Below are 26,790 nucleotides of genomic sequence, written 5' to 3'. Positions count from 1 at the left end.
TATGTTTTTTAGGTTCCACATAGGAGTAAAAATTATAGGGTATTTGTCTTTTTCCATCTGATTTATTTCATTGAACAAAGTACCTTCAAGGACCATCCATGTTGCTGCACAGGGCAAGATTTTATTCTTTTTTAGGGTATTATTCCATTGTATAAATATAACACATCATCTATATGCATTCATACATCGATGGACACTCAGGTTGTTTCCATGTCTTGGCTATGGTAAATAATGCTGCAATGAACATGGGGGTGCATATATCTTTTCAAATTACTGTTCTCATGTTCTTTGAATAAATACCCAGAAGTGGAATAGTTGGGTCATATGGTAGCTCTACTCTTAATTTTTTGAGGAATCTCCGTATTTTTTTCCATAGTGGCTATACAAATTTATAGTTCCAACAACAGTGTGTAAGGGTTTCCTTTCCTCTACAGCCTCTCCAATAAATGTTATTTCTTGTTTTTTTGATAACAGCCATTTTAACAGGTGTGAGGTGGTATCTCATTGCAGTTTTGATTTGCATTTCCCTATTATTAGTGATGTTGAACATCTTTTCATGTGCCTGTTGGCCATCTGTATTTCTTCTTTGGAAAAATGTCTATTCTGATCCTCTGCCCATTTTTAATCAGTTTTTGTTGTTGTTGTTGTTGTTGTTATTGAGTTTATATTTTGGACTTATCAGATATATGATTGGCAAATGTCTTCTCCATTTTGTTGGTGGATTCCCTTGCTGTGCAGAAGCTTTCTAGTTTGATGTAGTCCCACTTGTTTATTTTTACTTTTGTTGCCTTTGCTTTTGATGTCAAAAATCATCTCTAAGATCGACGTCAAGGAGCCTACTACCTATGTTTTTCTCTAGGAATTTAAGATATCAGGTCTTACATTCAGCTCTTTAATCCATCTTCAGTTAATTTTTCTGTATGGTATAAGACAGTGGTCTAGTTTCATTCTTTTCCATGTGGCTATCCACTTTTCCCAACACAATTCATTGAAGAGACCATCCTTTCTCCACACTATGTTCTTTGCTCCTTTGTCATAAGTTAAATGTCCATTTATGTGTGGGTTTATTTCTGGTCTCTCAGTTTTGTTCCATTGATTTGTGTGCCTGTTTTTGTGCCAGTACCATACCGTTTTGATTACCACAGCTTTGTAGTATAGTTTGAAATCAGGAAGTGTAGTACCTCCAGCTTTGTCACTGTTTCTTAAAATTGTTTTGACTACTCGGGATCTTTTGTGGTTCCATACAAAATTCAGAATTATTTGTTCTAGTTTTGCGAAATGTGCCATTGGAATTTTGGTAAGGATTACACTGAATCTATATAGGCATAACTCTTTTACTGCACTTCACTTTACTAAATTCATTTATTAGTTATACCATTTTTTTGGCAGAGTCTTTAGAGTTATCTCTATATAGTATCATGTCATCTGCAAATAGTGACAGTTTTATTTCTTCCTTTCTGATCTGGATACCTTTTTTTCTCCTCACCTAACTGCTATGGCTAGGATTTCCAATATTATGTTGAATAAAAGTGGTGAGAATAGACATCTTTGTCTTATTCCTGATCTTAAGGGAAAAGATTTCAGCTTTTCACCACTGATGTCAGCTTGGGTTTGTCATATATGGCCTTTATTATGTTGAGGTAAATTCTGCCTATACCAACTTTGCTGTAAGTTTTTAGCATAGATGGATGTTGAATTTTGTCAAAGATTTTTTTCTGCATCTATTGAGATAATTGTATGATTTTTATCCTTCATTTTGTTAATACGATATATCATGTTGATTGCTTTGTGGGTGATAAAACATTTTTGTATCCCTGAATCCCACTTGATCATGGTGCACAGTCCTTTTAATGTACTGTTGGATTTGGTTTACCAATATTCTGTTGAGGATTTTTACATGTATGTTCATCAAGAATTGGCCTGTAATTTTCTTTTTTGTATGGTGTCCTTGCCTGGTTTTGGTAGTATAAAATGTTTGGAATGTTTCCCTCCTCTTCAACTTTTTGGAATAGTTTGAGAAGAACAGGTATTAAATCTCTGTTTTGTAAAATTCACCAGAAAAGCTGTCTGGTCCTCTATTTTTGTTTGTTGGGAGGCTTTTGATTACTGTTTCAATGTCCTTACTAGTAATCAGTCTATACAGATTTTCTATTTCTTCATGATTCAGTCTGTAAAGATTGTATCTTTCTAGGAATTTATCTTCTATGCTGTCCAATTTGTTGGTGTATAATTGTTCACAGTAGTCTCTTATGATCCTTTGCATTTCTGTGGTATCAGCTGTAACTTTTCTTTCATTTCTGATTTTATTTGAGTCCTCTCTCTTTTCTCCTTGGTTATTCTAGCTAAAGGTTTGTTGGTTTTGTTTATCTTTTCAAAGAACCGGCTCTTAGTTTCACTTATCTTTACATTTTTTTTTTTTTAGTCTCTATTTCATTTATTCCTGCTCTGATCTTCATTATTCCTTCCTTCTACTAATTGGGGCTTCATTTGTTCTTCTCTTTCTAGTTCCTTTAGGTGTAAAGTTAGATTGTTTATTTGGGATTTCTCTTGCTTTTTGAAGTAGGCCTATATTGCTATGACTTTCCCTCTTAGAACTCCTTTTGCTGCATCACATAGATTTTGATATGACATATTTCTGTTTTCATTTGTATCTAGGTATTGTTTGATTTCTTTGATGACCCACTGGTTGCTCAGTAGCATGCTATTTAATATCCACCTTTTTATGTTTTTTCCTGGCCTTTTCCTTGTGATTGATATCTAGTTTCATACCATTGTGGCCAAAGAAGATGTTTAATGTGATTTCAGTCTTCTTCAATTTACTGAGACTTGTGTTATGACCTAATAGTGATCTATCCTGGAGAATATTTCTATGTGTACTTAAGAAAAATGTGTATTCTGCTGATTTTGAATGGAATGTTCTATATTTATCTATTAAGTCAATCTGGACTAATGGGTCATTTAAGTCCAATGTTTCTGTATTGATTTTCTGTCTGGATGATTTATTTGTTGATGTAAATGGGGTGTTAAAGTCCCCTAGTATTATTGTATTGCTTTCAATTTTTCTCTGTAAGTCTGTTATTATTTGCTTAATATATATTGGTACTCTGCTGTTGGGTGCAAATACATTTATAAACGTTAATATTTTCTTGCTGGATAGACCCCTTTATCATTATGTAATGCCCTTCTTTGTCTTTTATTACTGTCTCTGTTTTAAAGTCTATTTTGTCTGATATGAGTATAGCTAATCCAGCTTTCTTTTCACATCCATTTGCGTGGAATATCTTTTTCCATCTCTTCACTTTAGGTCTGTGTGTTTCAAGAATTACAAGAGAAGTAGTTCTCTTGTAGGTAACCAACAGATGGGTCTTCTTTTTTTATCCATTCAGCCACTTTTGATTGGCAAATTTAGTCCATTTGCATTTAAAGTAATAATTGGTAAGTACATAATTGTTCCATTTTGTTGAATGTTTTCTGGCTATTTTTGAAGTTCTCTGTTCCTTTTTTCTTCTCTTTCTCTCTTCCCTTGTGCTTTAGTAGTTTTTTCTAACATTACATTTAGATTCCTTTCTCATTTTCTTTAGTGTAGTTACTATAATTTTTTCCTTGTAGTTACAGTGAAGTTCACATGTAACATCCTATTTAAACAGTGGCCTGTTTTAAGTTGGTAACAACTTAAATTTGAACACATTCCAAAGTTTTATCTTTTTATCCCCCCAACATTTTATACTTTCACTGACACATTTTACATCTTTTATTTTATGCATCCCTTAACTAATTATTGTAATTTTAGTTAGTTTTACTTCATTTGTCTTTTAACCTGCATGCTTGCCTTATAAAAGTGATTGATCCACTACCTTTATTATATAGTTACCTTTTCTAGTGAGATTTTTACTTTTGTATATTTTCTTATTATTAATTAGTACCATTTCTTTTCCTTTAAAATTAAAGAAGTCCTTTCAACATTTCCTGTAGGGCCAGTAACAGATTTCTTTAGTTTTTGCTTATCTGGGAAACTCTTCATCTCTCCTTCAATTATGAATGATAACCTCATTAGGTAGAGAATCCTTGGTTGGAAGTTTTTTTCCTTCAGCACTTTGAACATGACATGCCACTCCCTTCTGGCCTGTCAAGTTTCTGCTGAAAATTTCTGCTCATAGCCTTTATAGGGTTTCCGTTGTACATAATTAGTTGTTTTTTTCTTGCTGCTTTCTGGATTCTCCCTTTACCCTTAACCTCTCCCATTTTAATTATAATGTGTCTTGGTGTGCATCTCTTTGGTTTCATCTTCTTCAGATTCTCTGGGCTTCCTGGACCTGTCTGTTTCCTTTCCCCAAATAGGGGAGTTTTCAGCCACTATTTCTTCAAATAATTTTTCTAGCCCTTGCTCTCTCTCTCCTCCTTCTGAGACCCCTATCGTCCAAATATTATTCTGCTTGATGTTGTACCAAACGTCTCTTAAAAGTATCTTCACTTTTTAAAATTTGTTTTTCATTTTGTTGCTCTGTGTGGGTGAGTTCCATTGTTCTGTTTTCTAGCCCACTGATTCATTCTTCTACCTCATGCAGTCTGCTGTTGAACCCCTCTAGCATATTCTTTAGTTCAGTTATAACTTCTGTATATTACTTTCTTATATTTCCTATATCTTTGTTGAAGTTTTCACAGTGTTCATCCATTCTTCTCCAGAGCTCAGTGAGCATTTTTATAATCATTACTGTGAGTTCTTTATACACTAGATTGCTTATCTCCATTTTGCTTAGCTCTTTTTCTGAGGTTTTGTCATATTTTTCTGATTGGAATATATTTCTGTCTCGTTTGCCTAAGTCTCTGTGTTTATTTCTATGTATTAAGTAAATCAGTTATTTTTCCCAGTCCTTTCTAAAGTCCTTTCTATTTCTCCCTCTCCTTTCTAAAAGGTTAGAGGGAATATTTCAAAATGGTGCTCACCTGCACTAGAACTATGAAGGTAGCCTGAAATTGCAAAAATGCTTTGGCCAGTGTCTTAGTTCCCAGGGAGTGTCTCAGTTGGTTCCTGCCTCTCTGGCAGATGCTTCAAGATTAGTAAGTGGGTCCCCTTCAGCTATGGTCCATGTGCTTCTCAGTATGGTGTTTTTGTGCTGGTTTTCAGGTCAAGTGAGTTTGCATGCACACCCTTTAGGAGTGGGTTTTCTGTTCCCTACTGTTCTATAATTTTCCCAGACATATTCCCCATTGGTTTTCAAAGCCAGGTATTTTGGGCGCTTGTCTTTCCTGTGCAGGATCTAGGGGTTGGGATGCCTGACGTGGAACCTGAATCCCTCACAGCTCAGAGAAAAGAGCCGTACCTTTTTATCCCTCCCAATTGTGGATTACTGTGGCTGGGATGTGGATTTTTCCCTTGGCAAGACTGTCTCTCTCTCTCCTACCTATCTCAATGCTGTCCTTTTACCTTTTGTTGTAGAGGCTCTATTCATCCATTTTCCATATGTAGTTAAATTTATTGTGTTCGTGGGAAGAGGTGAGTTCAGGATCTTCCTATGCTGCCATCTTGAACCCTCCCCCAAGAACATTATCTTTTACTTCCTCTGTGCCCTTTACTATTTTACTTCCACTCCCTTCCTTCTCAGAGCTATACTAAATTATGTAATCTAATTTTCTTTATAGTATTACCACATATATTTGTCTCCTGAAACAATACATTATTTAATTTAGCCTGCTGTTTTTGAACTTCCTCTGCACGCAATCATACTGTATGTACTCTTCTGCACTTACTTTTTAAACTTTTTGCCCTATATCATATTCCTGACATTCATCTATGTTGCTGCATGCAGCTGTAATTCATTCACTTTCACTGTGGCATACATTTATCCATTCTCCAGCTGATTGACATTTGGATGGTTTCTAGTTTCCTGCATTACAAACAGTACTATTACGAACATTTTTGTACGTCTCCTGGTGCAAAAGTTATCAAGGCTTTCACATATCTAGGAGTGGAATTACTGGTCAGTAGGCAACATACATCATCAACTATACCAGATGAGGCCAAATTGTTCCCTAAGAGGCAGGACCAATTCATACTTTTGCCAGCAGTGAAATAAGTTCATTTTCTTGGTTTTTTTTCTATTTTCCGACACAATTTCTTTTACTCTTTTGAGTTAAAAAAGTTTTTTTCTGCTACTTATTTTTAATTTCTGCAAGATTAATATAGTTTTCAAATGTTTCCGAAACATCTATATTTGCTTTCTTGCTGTTCATATTTTAACGTGAGGCACTAGAGAGCTCAACATGAACAATGCTTGCCAACTGTTGGGCTTCACTGACCACTCAGGGACCAGGGTATTTCACTAGAGGACCACCTCAGAAATCAAGGTAGATAGGGCTTCTCTCTGGGGCCATGCAGTCTCTCCAGAGAGGAGCCCCTCAGCTTCTTCTTTCTTGGAAAGTGTACAGCTGCCTGTGACATTCTCAAATTAAGATTAATCTGATTCTAAAAGGATTAAGAGGCCCTCACCCATTAGTATGTAGGCTTTCACTTCATCCCAGTTTTCAGTTCAGCACCTCTCCCGTTTTCTTGCACTACAGCTAGTTTTGAACCTCCCTAAATTAAGTATTTCCACAGTATGAGAAGTATCTCACTGCTTCGTACATAGATTTTCAACTCCCTTTCTTATCACCCCATGCCACAACCCTACCCTTCCACAGTACCTGACTCCTCAAATATCTGTACCTCTCTAGAGTTTTGAGACCCAAATTGGTTGTCAGTGGACTTCTCCGTAGACAATTGATATTCAGATTTTTAACTTTTGGTAACTTCTCCGTCCCTTCCAAAAACTATTCAACAGAAATTGTCTCCTCTCCTAGTCTCTCAGTCCTTGTGGGTTTATACCCTTTTTTTAAAAAAAAAAAACATCTTCATTGGAGTATAATTGTTTTACAATGTTGTGTTAGTTTCTGCTGTATAACAAAGTGAATCAGCTTTATGTATACATATATCCCCATATCCCCTCCCTCTTGCGTCTCCCTCCCACCATCCCTACCGCACCCCTCTAGGTGGTCACAAAGCACCGAGCTGCTCTCCCTGTGCTATGCAGCTGTTTCCAACTAGCAATCTATTTACATTTTGTAGTGTATATATGTAGATGCTACTCTCTCACTTCGTCCCAGCTTACCATTCTCCCTCCCTGTGTCCTCAAGCCCATTCTCTATGTCTGCGCCTTTATTCCTGTCCTGCCCCTAGGTTCATCAGAACCTTTTTCTTTTTTAGATTCCATCTACATTTGTTAGCATACGGTATTTATTTTTCTCTTTCTGACTTACTTCACTCTGTATGACAGACTCTAGGTCCATCCACCTCACTACAAATAGCTCAATTTCGTTTCTTTTCATGGCTGAGTAATATTCCGTTGTATATATGTACCACATCTTCTTTATCCATTGATCTGTAGATGGACACTTAGGTTGCTTCCATGTCCTGGCTATTGTAAATAGTGTTGCAATGAACATTGTGGTACATGATTTTTTTAATTATGGTTTTCTCAGGGTATATGGCCAGTAGTGGGATTGCTGGGTTGTATGGTAGTTCTATTTTTAGTTGTTTAAGGAACTTGCATACTGTTTTCCATTGTGGCTGTATCAATTTACATTCCCACCACCAGTGCAAGAGGGTTCCCTTTTTTCCACACCCTGTCCAGCATTTATTGTTTGTAGATTTTTTGATGATGGCCATACTGAACGGTATGAGGTGATACCGCACTGTAGTTTTGATTTGCATTCCTCTAATGATTACCGATGTTGAGCAACCTTTCATGTGTTTGTTAGCAATCAGTATACCTTCTTTGGAGAAATGTCTACTTAGATCTTCTGCCCATTTTTGCACTGGGTTGTTTGTATTTTTGATATTGAGCTGCATGAGCTGCTTGCATATTTTGGAGATTAAGCCTTTGCCAGCTGCTTCGTTTGCAAATATTTTCTCCTATTCTGAGGGTTGTTTTTTCGTCTTGTTTATGGTTTCCTTTGCTGTGCAAAAGCTTTGAGTTTCACTAGGTCCCATTTGATTATTTTTGTTTTTATTTCCATTTCTCTAGGAGGTGGGTCAAAAAGGATCTTGCTGTGATTTATTTCATAAGAGTGTTCTGCCTATGTATTCCTCTAAGAGTTTGATAGTGTCTGGCCTTACATTTAGGTCTTTAATCCATTTTGAGTTTATTTTTGTGTATGATGTTAGGAAGTGTTCTAATTTCATTCTTTTAGATGTAGCTGTCCAGTTTTCCCAGCAGCACTTATTGAAGAGGCTGTCGTTTCTCCATTGTATATTCTTGCCTCTTTTATCAAAGATAAGGTGACCATATGTGCATGGGTTTATCTCTAGGTTTTCTATCCTGCTCCTATGATCTATTATTTGTTTTTGTGTCAGTGCCATACTGTCTTGATTACTGTAGCTTTGTAGTATAGTCTGAAGTCAGGAAGCCTGAAGTCAGGGAGCCTGATTGCTCCATTTTTCTTTCTCAAGATTGCTTTGGCTATTCGGGGTCTTTTGTGTTTCCATACAAATTGTGAAATTTCTTCTAGTTCTGTGGAAAATGCCATTGGTAGTTTGATAGGGATTGCATTGAATCTGCAGATTGCTTTGGGTAATATAGTCATTTTCACAGTGTTGATTCTTCCAATCCAAGAACATGGTATATCTCTCCATCTGTTTGTATCATCTTTAATTTCTTTCACCAGTGTCTTATAGTTCTCTCCATACAGATCTTTTGTCTCCTTAGGTAGGTTTACTCCTAGGTATTTTATTCTTTTTGTTGCAATGGTAAATGGGTGTGTTTCTTTAATTTCTCTTTCAGATTTTTCATCATTAGTGTATAGGAATGCAAGACATTTCTGTGCATTAATTTTGTATCCTACTATTTTCCCAAATTCATTGACTAGCTCTAGCAGTTTTCTGGTGCCATCTTTAGGATTTTCTATGTATACTATCACATCATTTGCAAACAGTGACAGTTTTATTTCTCTTCCGATTTCATTTCCTTTTATTTCTTTTTCTTCTCCGACTGCTGTGGCTAAAACTTCCAGAACTATGTTGAATAATAGTGGTGACAGTGGGCAGTCTTGTCTTTTTCCTGATCTTAAAGGAATGGTTTCAGTTTTTCAGCATTGAGAACAATGTCGGCTGTGGGTTTGTCATATATGGTCTTTATTATGTTGAGGTAGGTTCCCTCTATGCCTACTTTCTGGAGAGTTTTTATCATAAATGGGTGTTGAATTCTGTCGAAAACTTTTTCTGCATCTATTGAGATTATCATGTGGTTTTTATCTTTCAATTTGTTAATATGGTGTATCACATTGATTGATTTGCATATATTGAAGAATCCTTGCATTCCTGGGATAAACCCCACTTGATCATGGTATATGATCCTTTTAGTGTGCTGTTGGATTCTGTTTGCTAGTATTTTGTTGAGGATGTTTGCATCTATATTCATCGGTGATACTGGCCTGTAGTTTTCTATTTTTGTGACATCTTTGTCTGGTTTTGGTACCAGGGTGATGGTGGCCTCGTAGAATGAGTTTGGGAGTATTCCTCCCTCTGCTATATTTTGGAAGAGTTTGAGAAGGATAGGTGTTAGCTCTTCTCTAAATGTTTGATAGAATACGCCTGTGAAGCCATCTGGTCCTGGGCTTTTGTTTGTTGGAAGATTTTTAATCACAGTTTCAATTTCACTGCTTGTGATTGGTCTGTTTATATTTTCTGTTTCTTCCTGGTTCAGTCTTGGAAGGTTGTGCTTTTCTAAGAATTTGTCCATTTCTTCCAGGTTGTCCATTTTACTGGCATATAGTTGCTTGTAGTAATCTCTCATGATCCTTTGTATTTCTGCAGTGTCAGCTATTACTTCTCCTTTTTCATTTCTAATTCTGTTGATTTGAGTCTTCTCCCTTTTTTTCTTGATGAGTCTGGCTAATGGTTTATCAATTTTGTTTATCTTCTCAAAGAAACAGCTTTTACCTTTATTGATCTTTGCTATCATTTCTTTCATTTCTTTTTAATTTATTTCTGATCTGATCTTTATGATTTCTTTCCTTCTACTATCTTTGGGTCTTTTTTTCTTCTTTCTGTAATTGCTTTAGGTATAAGGTTAGGTTGTTTATTTGAGATTTTTCTTGTTTCTTGTGGTAGAATTGTATTGCTATAAACTTCCCTCTTAGAACTGCTTTTGCTGTGTCCCATAGGTTTTGGGTCGTTGTGTTTTCATTGTCATTTGTTTCTAGGTATTTTTTGATTTCCTCTTTGATTCTTTCAGTGATCTCTTGGTTATTTAGTAGCGTACTGTTTATCCTCCATGTGTTTGTATTTCTTAGTTTCCTCTCTGTAATCAATATCTAGTCTCATAGCACTGTGGTCGGAAAAGATACTTGATACGATTTCACTTTTCTTAAATTTACCAAGGCTTGATTTGTGACCCAAGATATGATCTATCCTAGAGAATGTTCCATGAGCACTTGAGAATAAACTGTACTCTGTTGTTTTTGGAGGTAATGTCCTATAAATATCAATTAAGTCTATGTTGTCTAAAGTGTCATTTAAAGCTTGTGTTTCCTTATTTATTTTAATTCTGGATGATCTGTCCATTGGTGAAAGTGGGGTGTTAAAGTCCCCTACTATTATTGTGTTACTGCTGTTTTCCCCTTTTATGGATGTTAGCATTTGCCTTATGTACTGAGGTGCTCCTATATTGGGTGCATGAATATTTACAACTGTTATATCTTCTTCTTGGATTGATCCTTTGATCATTATGTAGTGTCCTTCTTTGTCGCTTGTAATAGTCTTTATTTTAAAGTCTATTTTGTCTGATACGAGAATTGCTCCTCCAGCTTTCTTTTGATTTCCATTTGCATGGAGTATCTTTTTCCATCCCCTCACTTTCAGTCTGTATGTGGCCCTGGGTCTGAAGTGGGTCTCTTGTAGACAGCATATATACGGGTGTTGTTTTTATACCCATTCAGCCAGTCTGTGTCTTTTGGTTGGAGCATTTAATCCATTTACATTTAAGGTAGTTATCAATATGTATGTTCCTATTACCATTTTCTTAATTGTTTTGGGTTTGTTTTTGTAGGTCTTTTCCTTCTCCTGTGCTTCCTGCCTAGAGAAGTTTCTTTAGCATTTGTTGTAAAGCTGGTTTGGTGGTGCTGAATTCTCTTTACTTTTGCTTGTCTGTAAAGCTTTTGATTTCTCTGGAAAATCTGAATGAGGTCCTTGCTGGGTAATCTTGGTTGAAGATTCTTCCCTTTCATCACTTTAAATATGTCCTGCCACCGCCTTCTGGCTTGCAGAGTTTCTGCTGAAAGACCAGCTGTTAACCTTATGGGGATTCCCTTGTATGTTATTTGTTGTTTTTCCCTTGATACTTTTAATATTTTTTCTTTGTATTTAATTTTTGATAGTTTGATTAATATGTCTTGATGTGTTTCTCCTTGGATTTATCCTGTATGGGACTCTCTGAGCTTCCTGGACTTGACTATTTCCTTTCACATGTTGAGGAAGTTTTCAACCATAATCTCCTCAAATATTTTCTCAGAACCTTTCTTTTTCTCTTCTTCTTCTGGGACCCCTATAATTCGAATGTTGGTGGGTTTAATGCTGTCTCTGAGGCCTGTTGTCCCAGAGGTCTCTGAGACTGTCCTCAATTCTTTTCATTCTTTTTTCTTTAGTCTACTCTGTGGCAGTTATTTCCACTGTTTTATCTTCCAGGTCACTTATCCGTTCTTCTGCCTCAGTTATTCTGCTATTGATTCCTTCTAGAGAATTTTTAATTTCATTTATTGTGTTGTTCATCATTGTTTGTTTGCTCTTTAGTTCTTCTAGGTCCTTGTTAAACGTTTCTTACATTTTCTCCATTTTATTTCCAAGATTTTGGATCATCTTTACTTTCATTACTCTGAATTGTTTTTCAGGTAGACTGCCTATTTCCCCTTCATTTGTTTGGTCTGGTGCGTTTCTACCTTTCTCCTTCATCTGCTGCATATTTCTCTGTCTTCTCGTTTTGTTTAACTTACTTTGTTTAGGGTCTCCTTTTCTCAGGCTGCAGGGTCATAGTTCCCATCGTTTTTGGTGTGTGCTCCCAGTGGGTGAGGTTGGTTCAGTGGGTTGTGTAGGCTTCCTGGTGGAGGGGACTGGTGTCTGTCTTCTGGTGGATGAGGCTGGATCTTGTCTTTCTGGTGGGCAGGGCCGCATCCGGTGGTGTGTTGCGGGGTGTCTGTGAACTTACTATGATTTTAGGCTGCCTCTCTGCTAATGGGTGGGGTTGTGTTCCTGTCTTGCTAGTTGTTTGGCATGGGGCATCCAGCACTGGAGCTTGCTGGCCGTTGGGTGGAGCTGGGTCTTAGTGTTGCAACGGAGATCTCTGGGAGAGCTCTTGCCGACTGATATTACATGGGGCCGGGAGGTCTCTGGTGGTCCAATGTCCTGAACTCGGCTCTCCTACCTCAGAGGCTCAGGCCTGACACCAGGCCAGAGCACCAAGACCCTGTCAGCCACACGGCTGCTAGTTTTGGAGGGTCTCCTGCAGAGGCGGGGCACAGCTGTGGCTCACTGCGGGGACGAGGACACTGTCAGCAGAAGTTCTGGGAAGTACTCCTTGGCATGAGCCCTCCTGAAGTCTGCCATTATCCCGACCAAAAAGCCTGCAGGCTCCAGTGCTCTATACCTTTTTAATAGTAATTCATTAACTCTCATTTTAGAAGAATCAGGGAAGGAAGCAAATGGGTGTTAAGTCCACCCTGTTTAACTTCAAATTCTATCCTTATGCATTTTAAGCAAGCTAAACTTAATGAAATTATAATGACATCATCTGTAATTATATATTTGATATAAAGAAATAATGCTTTGCAAGGTAAACCATTTTCTTAGTAATGATGCTAAAGACATGTAAATAAATCTGTCCTCCTAAATACAAGAGTTGCTTTAAATACTCAGAAAGGAAACGATTCTTTTAAAAGATGTTTCCTAATGATACATACTTTATCCTGAAATACTAATAAACATTGTTAAAACACATTTATATTACTCTCTTCTCCCAAAAACGTGATATTCAGAAAACATGAATAGGGCTTCCCTGGTGGCGCAGTGGTTGAGAATCTGCCTGTCAATGCAGGGGACACGGGTTCGAGCCCTGGTCTGGGAAGATTCCACATGCCACGGAGGAACTGGGCCCGTGAGCCACAACTACTGAGCCTGCGTGTCTGGAGCCTGTGCTCTGCAACAAGAGAGGCCGCGATAGTGAGAGGTCCACGCACCACGATGAAGAGTGGCCCCCACTCGCCGCAACTAGAGAAAGCCCTCGCACAGAAACGAAGACCCAACACAGCCAAAAAGAAATAAATAAATATATTTTTTTTAAAAAAAATGAATAGAATTGTACCTCTTAGCTGTATGTTTGAAATATTACTTTAATATCAAATAGAAATGCATTTACCATTAGCAAGCCTGCAAATATTTATGAATATAAATCAGTTATAATGAACAAACCTAGGAAAAAATGGAACATTTGTGTATCTTAAGAGGAAACAGATATTAGGCCAATAAAATTAATGTTCAAAGCAGAAAATGTAACTCAAGTTGAAAAAAAATAAGCAGAGTTAACTAAAAGAAATTACTATACACTAGCCAATTTTTCATTAAGTATAAAGAAAATAATGCAATTCCAGCTGGAGAATCTAGGCTCTAACCTTTGCTAGTACTTATTTATATTGTTGTAACTTATATTTGAAAAATATTGAAATTAATCCAGAGCTTATTTACCCCCAATGTGTAAGGTATTCTTCAAAGACCACAGGTGCAGTTCAGTCAAGCAGAAAGACATCTGATGGCAGAAGGAATCTCTGTCCTGTTTAAAAAGATAATTAAGAAGAGGTGCCAATTAATTATCTTCTATTGCCAATAAAACCAAGATCCCTTAGAAATAATAAAAAGAATCACTTGCCGCTACTGATATTTGAGATACAGTTCATTAGAATAAACACACTTTAATGTATCCTTTGTTATCTACCCAGAAATGAACTCTAGAAAAAGGAAAAAAAGCACTTCTTTTCCTAGATTTAGTATGTCATCACATTGAGAAATGTAGTAAGAAGAATATATATATTTGGGTTTCCAATAATATACGTTTGATTTTTAAGGCTCTGGGTATATTTAGAATTATTTAGCATTTAAGCATTTTTAAAAAATATTTTTAAGGAAAAGAAACATCTGTTATGTAGTTAGTAAGTACAAACACATTTTGTAGTCTATCTTTAATATACAGAGCAAATATTCACAATCTCCCACATACTAACAGGCTAATTAAAGTGGAATTTTAAAGGTAAATGATATATAGTTATTATTATAGGAAACATATTTACTTAGAAGTAAACTGTGTGAAACCACATTAGCATTCAGATTAGTTTGTTAATCTGCATGTCGTGATAGATCCAGAGAGTCTACTCTACCTGCGTTAAAAAAAAGAGAGAGCAATAATGTACATCTTATATTTTCTCCCAGCTTTAACAGCAGGGGCTAGTGATGGATATTATTAACACTTTCTTTTATTATTTCCAACAAACTTCTGAATAACAAAAAACGCTTGAAAAATATTTTAAGACATCTTTCATATGGAGGAAGAAGCGCTCAGCTTCTTTAACATTCGGAGTGACTAAAAATATCTTCCCATACTATTCATATGGGTGATAATCCAAAATAATTTTAGACATAATACAAATTTTGTTGGTCCTTCCTTCACCTTTACATTTGACCTCAATGCACTTATAATCATCAAGAATCAGATGCATGTTCAACTAATGAGACACAGTGTACTAATTATTGAAATGGCAGAGTGAACAATTTCACAGCATAAAAGAAGGGCTCAACCCTGCTTGGAATAGCAGGGCTCTGAGAAAGCTACAGACAAGTTGTAAAATGTCAGCAGGACCTCAAAGAAGCATAAGACTTCACCAGTTAAATGATGATGATAAAAATGATGATGATAACAACAGATAATACTTACTACGCACCTACACTGTGACACGCATTCTTCTAAAATTTTATATGTATTAACTCAATCCTTATAGCTACTCTTTGAAGTAGTACCATTACTCCTATAGTGAGGAAACCAAGGTATAGAAAAGACATATAACCAGCAGGTAGTGGAGGCAGGCTTTGAATCTGAACAAATCTGAAATCTCTGGTTTCAGAGTCTGTGCTGGCAACCACAGCACACTTACTGATTTGGGGTATACAGAGGTGTAGGGAGGGTGTACACAACAGTTTGAGTAAAAGGTCAGTGGTAGATCAAGATGCCTGGTGGAAAATGATAGAAAAATGAAGTTGAAAAGGGTAGCAAAAAACAGGCTATAATAAATAGTAAATTTTGGACTGATCTGAATTCACTCTCTTCCTTGTACTAAAGTGCCTTAAAAGGTTAGAGATGAAACAAAGGACTCTTTGACCTCCATATGTGCCCTCCTCTAATCAGAAGCTGGCTGTCACTGTATATAGAAATGGGGTAGAAGAGCTTGTGGGCTCATTACTACGAAGGATGCAATTCCTTACTAGTAGGCAGTAGAGAAAAAGGGATATTAAACTAAGTTGTATTTTTCAATTCAACTGAGTATTATCTTTCAGAGTTGTCACTTGCGAGTGACTCTAGTGAGGCTACCATTACTCAAAATATTTCCAAAGCTGTGTTCTTTGGAATTGCTTTCAGTTAGTTTCATGAGACTTATTCAGAATTATTACTTTATAGTTGTACTTTTTTTTAAATTAAAATACTTACTGTATTACAACATGTAAACGGCGGCCTAGTCATTTGGATGGGTGAGCTCTGTAATGTTTGTTTAAAGAATCAGTTAATAAATTAAATAAATTTTGTATTTATTAAGCTTAATGTGTGGATTCTAGACTCTAACTGCCTGGCTTCTTATTCTAACGTCTCAGCTTACTCACTTTGCACAAATTACTTAACTTTTCTAAGTTCCCCCAGCCATAAAATGGGTATAATAAAGTACTTACCTCAAGACTATTTTGAGGGTACCTTTATTCAATTACCTTATTATTGCTGCTGTTTTTGCTACTGCTATTACTCAAATGTCTAGCACTACGCAAATTTATATGAAAAAACAAAAGAAGTATTAAATATGATCTCACCTTGTATAGAGAGAAATGAATGAATGACTAAGTATTTACAATAGTGGTTTTATGAAGGAAAAATATTTGTACGTGGAGAAATTTCTACGCCAGAGGAAGTACGGATTTAGGACACGCAAATGCATTAATACTTCACTAGGAATAGAGAAGAAAGGATGTGATAAAACAGGTGCCTACTTATTCTGACACTGAGCATTAAAAGTCACAACTTCTAGACAGTATTAGAAAATAAAAACTCACATTCTTCAATTTAGTGTTGATTCAGATACCAATAATTAGAACTTATGACAATTCGGACAAAGGCAAGGCTGAAGTTTACCTGTTAGTAGCTACATAATAAGGTTTCATCATGCAAATTAGAGAAGAAATTTTATAGCCAAAGCCAGAAGGCCACATTTTTACTTACATATCAAAAGGAAACTGCACTTGAAATGTTATTTTTCAGTTTAAGTCAATTAATAATAAAGAATTTGTCAAAACATTCCCCTGATAACAGAAATGGAGAGTGGATCATAGCTTCTTTTTAATCTATGCTGGCTATTATTTATAAGAGGCAGAGAAGCTTTTAAGTTGAAAACCAATAGGTCTACTGTGTATCTTTACTAAGTTTGAAAATCCCAAGCTACTCAGAAATTATGGAGTTTGGAGGAGAATAAGCAAACTGACGTCTGTGGAGAGTGTTAAATGTCAAGTACAAAGCCCTTGACCCTTTGCACTTGGACATAAGGGGAAATTCTGAGAAGAGTACAGTGTAGAGTCTATGATCTGGACTTGAAAACAGGACTCATTTGTAGTTTCATTGGCGGGGCAGTGGTGGGGGGGTGGACTGAGAAAAATGCACGTGCTAGTTCTAAAAATGCCCTGATGTATATAAACAATGCTGCTCTAGTTTCCCACTAAATAAAAAAATAACAGGAGGAAAAGAAGAGAAACATTCTGCTCTATAAAGGACTCCTGCAGTCCCTGGAATATTTGGTTTAAGGGTCGTGAAGTAGCCATTGGGGTTGGTGCCCAGTAGAACGTAAGCAGGACTGGTAGCCCTTCGCATTAATGTACTCAGAGTGGTGGTATCCAGACAAAGTGGGATCCACACCCAGCAAAAGTAGACACGGCGGCAGCAATAACGAGTTGATGGAGCAGGTCTAGCAAGTGAGGCAAGTGAGAAGGAAATGGCCAGTGTCCATTAGTAAATGATTCGACTTATTTATGAACACATGTGACAACTCCTGCAGGCTCCCCAAAATATGTGTGATTAAGGAGGAGGCTTTGCAGGGTCATGCAATTAGCAGGCAGGCAAAAGATAGTCAAATGTGGGTTAATCATCCTTCTTTTCCTCTGAACTTCAAGTATCTGCTAATAAGACGATATAAAGTTAAAAAGAATTAATGGAGTAAATTTTTTAACATTTGTAAAAATCTGTAATTACTAGATGGACATGGTGGGAGGGGACCAAATCAATAACCTTTTTAGTCCTCAAAATGTCTTGCCATCTTTTACACTGTGCAGGTTTTTGAAAGACACAGACCTTTGAAGGCCTTGCATCTTACTCAAGAATGCCACCAGTTAAAAAGAATGCTGTAATTTCCTTGTTTGAAAAATCTGCCCGAAGGAAGCAGTCAAGACTGAGCTCGTATTATTCAAATATTGTATTAATGCATAAATAGTTGTTTTGAAGGAGGAAAGAAAAGAATTTCAGTAGAATTCTGGATTCTGCATTTTGGGAGGGGGCGTGGGCAGGGATTAAAAAGGTAGTGAAATAGTGCCTACCAAAGTGGAGAAACATGCCCCACTCAGTGCCCTTGTGCATTTCTCTGGGGATAAAACCCAATACACATGACTTAGAACTAGACCAAAACTAGTTACATAGGGCAAAAATGAATAAAAAATGCATGAATAAAAAATACAGCAAACTTTAATATTCAATAGGAAAAAGAATTAGCCAAATGAAAAGAACAGCAGAAGGGAAAACCTAAACAAAAAATTACCCTTAATTTAATTTTCATTTATTTTAAAATACCTTTTTACCTTTTTCAATTTTCTGTTTAATTTTATAAGGCAGTTGATGACAGTCTCAGATGTGTCAGAAGGCCATTCTAAATCCAAATGCCCAGTCTCCATGAGAGAATAAGGAGCATGATTTAAACTGAGCTTGATCTAAATCTTAATTGTTCTCGTGTAGGGGGGAGAATCTATGATAGCCCAAATTTTGAGGACAGAGAAATGAGAGGATCTTAGCCTTTCTCACTTTCTAGTTACATCCTCAAAAGCTTTAAAATCTTCCTTCCAAAACAGATTACATTATAATAAATATTTATTTGCCTTAAGATTGTTTACCATAATTAATTTACCATATAGGTAAATTTTAAGAAAGTATCACGGAAAATAGAAACCATTGCACTAAGATGCTGTGACTTTTTTATACTTTTGATAACATTATTTTGGAAAATAAAAACTTTTAGAGGTAAAGATTACGTGCCACTAAATAAATCTTCAGAATATTTGTCTTCCCTGGTTTCTGAAGTCAGCTATTTTGACTGCTTTGGAAAGGAGAGGAAGCCTGAGGGCAAATAAAACCCTAATGTAAAACATGACGGGATAGAAAAATTAACTAAGAGAAGAAGACATTGCTGTAGTTTAATAAAGATGAATGATACCATGGTGCCAATGAGACATTTAAAATGAAATGTGTATTAGCAAAATACCTCAAAGAGCCTAAGGAAATATTTCTTGGGCATAAAGTTAGAACATATACTTGCTATTTATTATCAACAGACTTTCTGAGGATTATCTATCTATTTACCAATTTAAAATGTACAAAATTAAAGACAACTAAATAGCACAAATTTAAAATAAACCACTAGTTGTATTAGGTGTTCTAGTCATCATTAGGTAATTTCAAAATTACCTAAAACACAGTGTATTCCCCCACAATCCCTTGTTTAATGCTATCTACATAAAATTACATTAATTACCTGTTAAGATATGCATGAACATATTTAATCAATGTCACATTATCAGAAATAAAGATTTTTGAAATATTCAACACTAAATCAAACAATCATGCAATGATAAAGTTTGTGTAAAAGGGCAGAGGAGTCTCAAAGAGACCTCAAGCTTAGATTGAAAATATTCTAGAAAAAGACTAGATTAGTAGGTACACTGGGGTCATTTGTACCTCAGAGTCCTATGATATCTAATTATTAATTAAATATCACAAATACTTTGAGCACCTTAGGTGTTTGACATTTTACTGAGTCACAGATACAGGATTTATAAATCAGGGTCTCTACTACCAAATAGCTAAAATCTAGTATAGCAGATAAAATAATCACAAAAACAATATGAAGTCTGTGATAAGTGCAAATTTAGCAACATAAGCAAAGGGCTGTGGGTGTTCAGTAGATGTTCTAGTTTGATAATAAAGAAATTTTCTTATAAAGTAGAGGACATTGAAGAATTCTGATTTTGATAAAGGGAGAGAGAGAAAAAGGAGGGAACAATATACAAAAACATAAGTTAGACAGAAAGATGCAAGGCATATTTAAGAGGTAGTTAAGCAATTGGTTTGGTGCACAAATAGAAGAGATAAATCAGGGCCATACTAAGTAAGTCTTTAAATGCCAAACTTAGGAATTAGGACTTTATATCTTGTTAGGTGGCTACTGAGAAATTATGAATAGTTTCTGATCTGGTAAGGTATTTTAGAAACGGTAATCAACAGATCACAATTGTTGTTGGAAGATTAACTTTGTGCATGGGAATATTGGAGGGATTTTTTTTATACAAGTGATCTGTTAGAAAGGTAATAAAGTAACAGGCAACACCAATATTTAGCAACAAGGACTTAAATTGGGATGGTGGAAGTTGGAATGTAAAAAAAGAATCAGATTCATTTGAATAAAGTATCAAAGGCATATGGGAACTGATGAATTGTGGAAATGAAGAAGAAGGAAGAATCCGGAGTGACCACCATGAGATAGGGATCTGTACAGACACGACCCTTGCCTTGAACATGGCTCTACTGAGCCGACATGCCTCCATCATCATGTGCCAGTAAAAGAGTACCAGCGCATTCTGTTCACAACGACTGACTCAACTACTCAACCAACAACCTCAATTTTCCTAGCCACTGACCTGGCCACTCGGTCTCCTGTTATACTTTAGTCTTGTCTTTCAGTTTGTAATCTGGCTCTTCATCTTCCTTAGACTGTGATTCAGCTTCTTCACCCTGGCAAAGGACTCAAATACCACTGTTCTGGCCACACCTGGTTCCCAGGAACCCCTTACCCAGACCTGTTCCCACCTGGTTTATCCTAGTTTCAAGGGCAGGACTTGGATTGAAACATACATAGAAACAGGTCAGTCTAGAAGAGGAGCAAGTTTTGTTGTCAATAAACTGAATTTCAGACACAGTGGGAGTTCAAGTTATAAGGGTTGATATGAGTAGAAATGTCTAGCTGATAGCTAGAAATATAGAAAGGGGGTCTGAACTATGTAAAAACTATTTTGGAATTTTCTAAATAGAAAGTAAAGCTAAAGCTACTGAAAAAGATCCCAGAAGAAAAATAAAGTCAAGGATAGATATTTCGGTAATTCTCCAACAAGGAGACAATGGAAAAGACAGATTAAGCCAATATAGTGCCAGAAAAGGCATGGAGGAGAAAATGGTGTGTGTCTTTAAGTGGTTATATAGTGATCAAACTTGTTGTTTCTGAATTTTAATATAGAGATGATCTCATCATGGTTTAATGAGAAATAGAGTTTTATCAAGGACACAAAGATTAAGTCTTCTAAAGAAGGTGTGATTCTATTGCTCTAAATGCTGGGCTCTGAACCCAAATGCCTTAATTCTAACCAGGCTGTAACAAACTTACCCCGAATCATTCAACCTCTCTGCCTCAATTTCCCCACTAACAAAAACAGGGATAATGATATTGACCTACATTTCTAAGACTGCTGTAAGGATTAATTAATGCTGTATAATGTTCTGAAGATGAAAAGCGCTGAAAATTATTAGTGGGCATTACATAACTAATTGCCTATAACACTGAAAATGTTATCCTTAAATTTTACTCAAACAATAGTTATCAAATAAATGTCCTAGCTTCCTTAGTGACATTTATCTTCAAATGTTATTAAATTATTTTAAATATATCTAGATCTTTTCTATGCTATATCATGTTATCTCATAGCATATAAAGATCTAGATCACTTCAGAAGTCTAGAACACCTTTACAACCTAAATATTAAACGTAAATATTCAGAACATATTTATCTGATAATGAGCACCCACTGTAATTAGTCAATAAATGCTAAAAGGTAATAAACACTTCAACTTACAAAACTTTAGATTTAACAAATAACACTAAGCAGTGAAATGGTAGGAGCAAAATGCAAAAGTAATACATGCTTATTGTTTAAAAAAATGCAAACAATACTGAAGTATTTGATGTTAAAACAAATGTGTTCCCTTCCCAGAGGCCCTCCCCGCTCTGAAGGGAGCCACTACACAACATGGCAGGTGGCCTTCCAGAACTTCTTGAGGTACTTACAGTATGTCCACACCCACATTGACTTGTTTTGTGTTTTAGTAAAGACAGGATTTTACTCAACAATTTGCTTTTTTTTTCACTGAATACGACAGCATGGATACCCTTGTTAGCATATAAAGATTTACCTCATTGTTTTTAATAGCTACCAGATGTTCCATTGTATACTGATCATAATTTACTTAACCATTCCCTTAATGAACACAATTGTTTCTTCTTTTCATCTTACAAATAATAATACTATGAAAATATACATGCACACCTTACATTTTAATAGGTACTGCCAAACAGGCCACCAAGATGACAGTACCAATTTACATGTCCACCAATAACATGACTACCCTTTTCCCTATGTCCTCAGTAACATGGAACATTAACAAAGTTTTAAATTTTTGCCAATCTGGTAGGTGAAAAATGGATTCTTGTAGTTTTAAGTTTCATTTTTCCATTCATTAAAGGGATCAAACATCATTTCATGTATTTTTTTTTAACAATCTTGTTTCTTCTATAAATTACCTGTTCCTAGCTTTTGCCCATCTTTCTATTGAGTTCTCTGTCCCATTCTCTGTGCGTTAATATTAAACCTTGGTTACATACATTAGACATATTTAATTCTTTTAAAATTTTTTCATCAACTTTATACATGAAGAAAATAAGAGAACACAGAATTCACATTTTTTTAAAACTGGGCATAACACCACAGAAAACTCTGTGAACTCAATTCAGCTAGTGCTGTGCAGAGTGTCATGGCCAGGGTGATTCTTCATAGCTGCTAACAATTGGTCAGGTGATGTTATTTCTAGATGACGCAAATGGCAATAGATTCCTGTTTCAAGAGAAACTGTGCATCATACTTTCTTAAAGAGGTTAGAAGAAATTCTACACCTAGAAAGAATAGTAGGAGTCTCCTCATTTTCCCAAAATAAATTATGGCAAAAATCTTTATAAATCTCCTGTTATACTTAAATTTGGAAAATATTTCTCTAGAGCATTGTTCAAACTGTTTAATTCACTTAGGCAAACAGATCATGTCAATTTAACATTTTCTGTACTGCAAGCAGTTTTGACATTTGGACAGTTCATCAATGGCTTCCTCATTGTGGCCTGCTTCCTCCTCTTCTTTCTACTCATTACATGCAACAAATTAAATTTCACTAATATTTAAAGATCAGTGTTGACCTTTGCATAGCCATTTTCTAGGTTCCTGTTAATACAAACATCTTGTTTGCTGATGCTCATTTCAAATATTTTGCTGCACATAATTTTCCACTATTCCAAAGAGACCGGTATCTAGTTGAAGTGCATTTTTTCCACGATTTGCAAAATAATCACAATGGCTTATATCAGGCATTTTAGGGAAAAATGTATGCTTGCATAAGTAAATAATAACAACAACCATAAAATAATCTTTGCTCACCACCACCTCCAACATATGTACCCACTTTCTGATCTGCAAAAATATGGACTTATTCTTCTTTTAAGGATGTATCTCAACTACAACAATACAGAGACAGGGAAAACAGAAATGTGAGAAATGTGATCATGATAAGTAATTCTAGATTGTAATTCCATAAATATAGTTTTATGCTACATTTGAATATATAGAAAGAAATGCAACTTTGAAGAGAAAATACACTGAATTTCAAGAATAATTCTTACAAAGATGAGTTAAAGACAAGAGAACACTGAAATGCTCTTATCTAAACCAATGTTAACTGCTGAAATAATTTGTCAGTTTAGAGTTACTGTTTAAAAAAGCATATAAATCAAACACTATTGCAAAGTGAGCAAGAATGAAAAAAGAGATCCTTTCTCTTCAAACAGGAAAGACAGTGAAAAATCCTGAAGTGGCCCGCAGCTATATCACCTTAACCTTGTCAGATTTCACTTGTCAACACTTTGATGACAGATTGCCACCCGCTCCTCTAAAAAACAAATCCTAGTAACTGATGAAAGAGATGGCTTCTTATAAAAAGTGGAATATTATCTCATGCAACTTGATAGCTATATACTTTAAAATCTTTTTTTTTCCCAAAAGAGACTTGAAAAACATTTTCTGTGGCTTTTATGAAAACTGAGAAGCTAGAGAACCCTCCCAATGTGGGGAACTAAATGGTGATTTAAAATACCTACTAAATGCACTTTATATTCACTATTTCATTTAATTCTCACAGTAACTCCCTGAAATTGCATACTAAATTGTGTGTGTGTTTGTGTACATAAAAGTATTTTTATGAGCAGGGAATAGCAGTTTTTCCAAGGAGTCCATTTACACACCCCTGTCCTCCATCAACTCTGATGAACTCTAAACCTCTTAATTTACAGATATGGAAACTGAGGTGTAGGGTGGTAAAGTAATTTGCACAAGCTCAGTCCGCTTGCTAGAACAGGACTAGAATTCCTGTCCATGATATCTGTGTGGTGCTCATTCTACTTTACCTCCCTTTGGCTAATGCTGTGCTAAATAGAGCCTTTTAGTTAAGCTTCTGCTTAAGCACCTGAGACAGGTGTCAATTTAGGCTTGTATAATTAATCCATGGCGAAAGATATACATAGATGGAAACTATTTTCTGGCCAAATTTACTTTAATTTATTTTTCTTAAGAAAGCCCTTGAGGGAAGTTACTTGAATGACTATTTAAGGATTATTTTTAATTAGTATATCAGTAGCTCATAAGTAAACTGATGTACCTAAAACATGATTATATAATTGGTATTTCTTAGGCACTAAAGAATATTCACACTATTTGCTTAGCAAACTTCATAGATAATATAAAAATAAGCTCCAACATGAAATAGTAATGCTTTATGGATGAGTGCTAAATAAATTAACATCTTCTTTTTAAGTTACTATATCAGAGAAGCTTTATTTCTATTTTGACTTCCCTTATTTGGTAGCGGCTCTCACTAAGTTGTCAGGCCCTCGCTCTCTATGACAAGTTCTTAATAAAATGTAAACAAGCCCTAAATGCTCACAGTTTATAAGAGTTTTGTGGTGAATCTTTTTATATTGTGATTGGATCTTCCTTCATACTCTTTCTTCTCTGATTGGTTATTTTTCACCTTTAGTAATAGTATATCATAGCATTATTACTTATATAATATTTTTAGTATTTTGTTTCACTGGTTGAATGGAGAACCAAAGTAGTTCATTCACGAAAGAACAGCCTTTTCTTATTGAAACGAAGGACTGTGAATAACCGCCAAGGTCCCCTGAGAGGGGATCAATTTCACCTTAACATATTTAACATAGGCATATATCATCAGGGCTTAAATGTTAATAATCTTTTAATGCAGTAGGAAATTATTACCTGATATTTAAAAATCAGTAGAATAAAAATAAAAAACAGAAGAGTCTAGATCATGATCATGTTTTGCCCTAAAACCCGAACAAATCATGGATTAATAAAAAATGTTTCCTATGCTTTTAAAACTATACTGTATATTTTAAGTTATCGGAGAGTAAATGGGATAATTATTTGAAAATATGTGGCAAACAATAATTATTCAATAAATGTCAGTTTCCTTTTCCTGAATATTCAGTATCCCTAGATTCTGTTTTCAATAATACCTAGGGAAAAATATTTTAATTATTTTAGCATTTATCATTTCATCTTCTGATTATTTTTAGTTTGGTTCAACCCACATTTGTGAAGCATCTACTAAGTGCCAACCAGGGGACCAGGCACCATGCTAGGCATTCAGAATATGAAGGAAAAAATACAAGTACTTGCACTTGAGGAGGGCACAACTTAGTGAGGAATGGGGGTAGTGGGAGGATAAAAACAATGAATACGATTACATCAGAGAATGGCAAATAAAATAGAAACTTGTCAAAGGAAGGAAGTACAGAAAAGGGAATTGTTAATTGTAGCATCTAATACAATCTCAATCACAAAAATAGAAATTATATATCCAATTTCAGAACCTAAGACCTCTTCAAAGAAAACGAATGACTAGCATATAACCCAGTCACATGAACATAGTGTATTTCCTCAATTCCAACATCACCATAATTCACATTTGATGGTTTCTGAAATGGTATGTATCTTGTAATCATTGTTTCTATTTAATATAGTGTTGCTTTGATATTTCTCTATCAAAACATTCTTGCTGGGAAGGGAGATCAAGATGCCAGAGTAGGAGGACATGGAACTCACCTCCTACCACACACACATGGAAAATACATCTATGTGTGGAGTAATTCTCACTGAAAACTAGAGATACGCAGAAAAGACTTTTGTACAACCAAGGCTATAAGAAAGAGCCACACAGAATCAGGTAGGAAGGGAAGAGGAGTGATCAGGTTGGGACCTGTGCCCCTGGGAAGGAACACAGAAGAGGGTGGAATGTAACAGCAGAGATCCTCCCTCAGGAGTGAGTGGTTTGAGCCACATATTGGGTACCCCAGCTGTGGGATCTGACACCAGGAAGATGAATCCCCTTGGCTGGAGGTTGGAGGGCCGGTGGGACTAACAGGAAGGCTGTAAGAAACCTAGAATCTGCTTGTAAAAAGTATGCATACAAAAGTATGTTTTGCTTACTCCCAAAACAATGTGGGAAAAAAAAAAAACAGATTAAAACTACACGAGATTCTGGCCAGTTTCCCACAACCACTCCAGTGCACACCCTAGCATGAGCCCAGTGCCTACTCCGCCTAGCTTGCTTGGCTCCACACAGGAGTGAGGACTGCCACAACCAAGGAGAGTGCTCAGTTGTGAGGGGCAGTGCCGGCTCAGACCCCTCTAGCACCTGAACCAGGTGGGGGCAGCCATGACTGGCTTTCAGAGGCAACGAGCACATCAGAAGTGGTCCCAGACTCTGACTGCAGCCAGGGCCACCACAGCCCATGCCCAGACCTATACTGAGCACCCATAACTGCTCTGTTTGCTCTGAGATGCAGCTCCACACTTGGGCAAGGGTACTGGTGCTGGAAGCGGGGAGAGCACACACTGCCTGACCCTCAGGGCTTCTACTCCAGCAACTTGGGACCTGTCCCTGTCCCCAATAGGGTGGTGTTGGCCACTGAACAGAGGAGAAGCCCCAGGTCACACCTGGCTCCAGCCCCACCTCCTACCAAGGTTATAGCTGCCACTGC

General features: G+C 36.2%; 1 protein-coding gene across 26 annotated transcripts in view; it reads right to left on the bottom strand.

Annotated features, from left to right (window-relative positions):
- Positions 1–26,790, bottom strand: part of WDPCP (WD repeat containing planar cell polarity effector) — a 418,073-nt gene that overhangs the window by 310,232 nt on the left and 81,051 nt on the right. For all 26 annotated transcript variants that reach the window (XM_082358112.1, XM_082358113.1, XM_082358114.1 and 23 more), the window contains exon 2: positions 13,766–13,850. In XM_082358112.1, the coding sequence (XP_082214238.1) occupies positions 13,766–13,826 (61 nt within the window). In that variant the 5' untranslated portion in view covers positions 13,827–13,850. The remainder of the gene's footprint in view (positions 1–13,765; positions 13,851–26,790) is intronic.

Source organism: Balaenoptera borealis, assembly GCF_965194805.1.
Source record: "Balaenoptera borealis genome assembly, chromosome: 15".
Taxonomy (NCBI): Eukaryota; Metazoa; Chordata; class Mammalia; order Artiodactyla; family Balaenopteridae; genus Balaenoptera; species Balaenoptera borealis.
The sequence above is the reverse complement of the archived record's forward strand: the minus strand, read 5'-3'. Positions and strand labels throughout refer to the sequence as shown.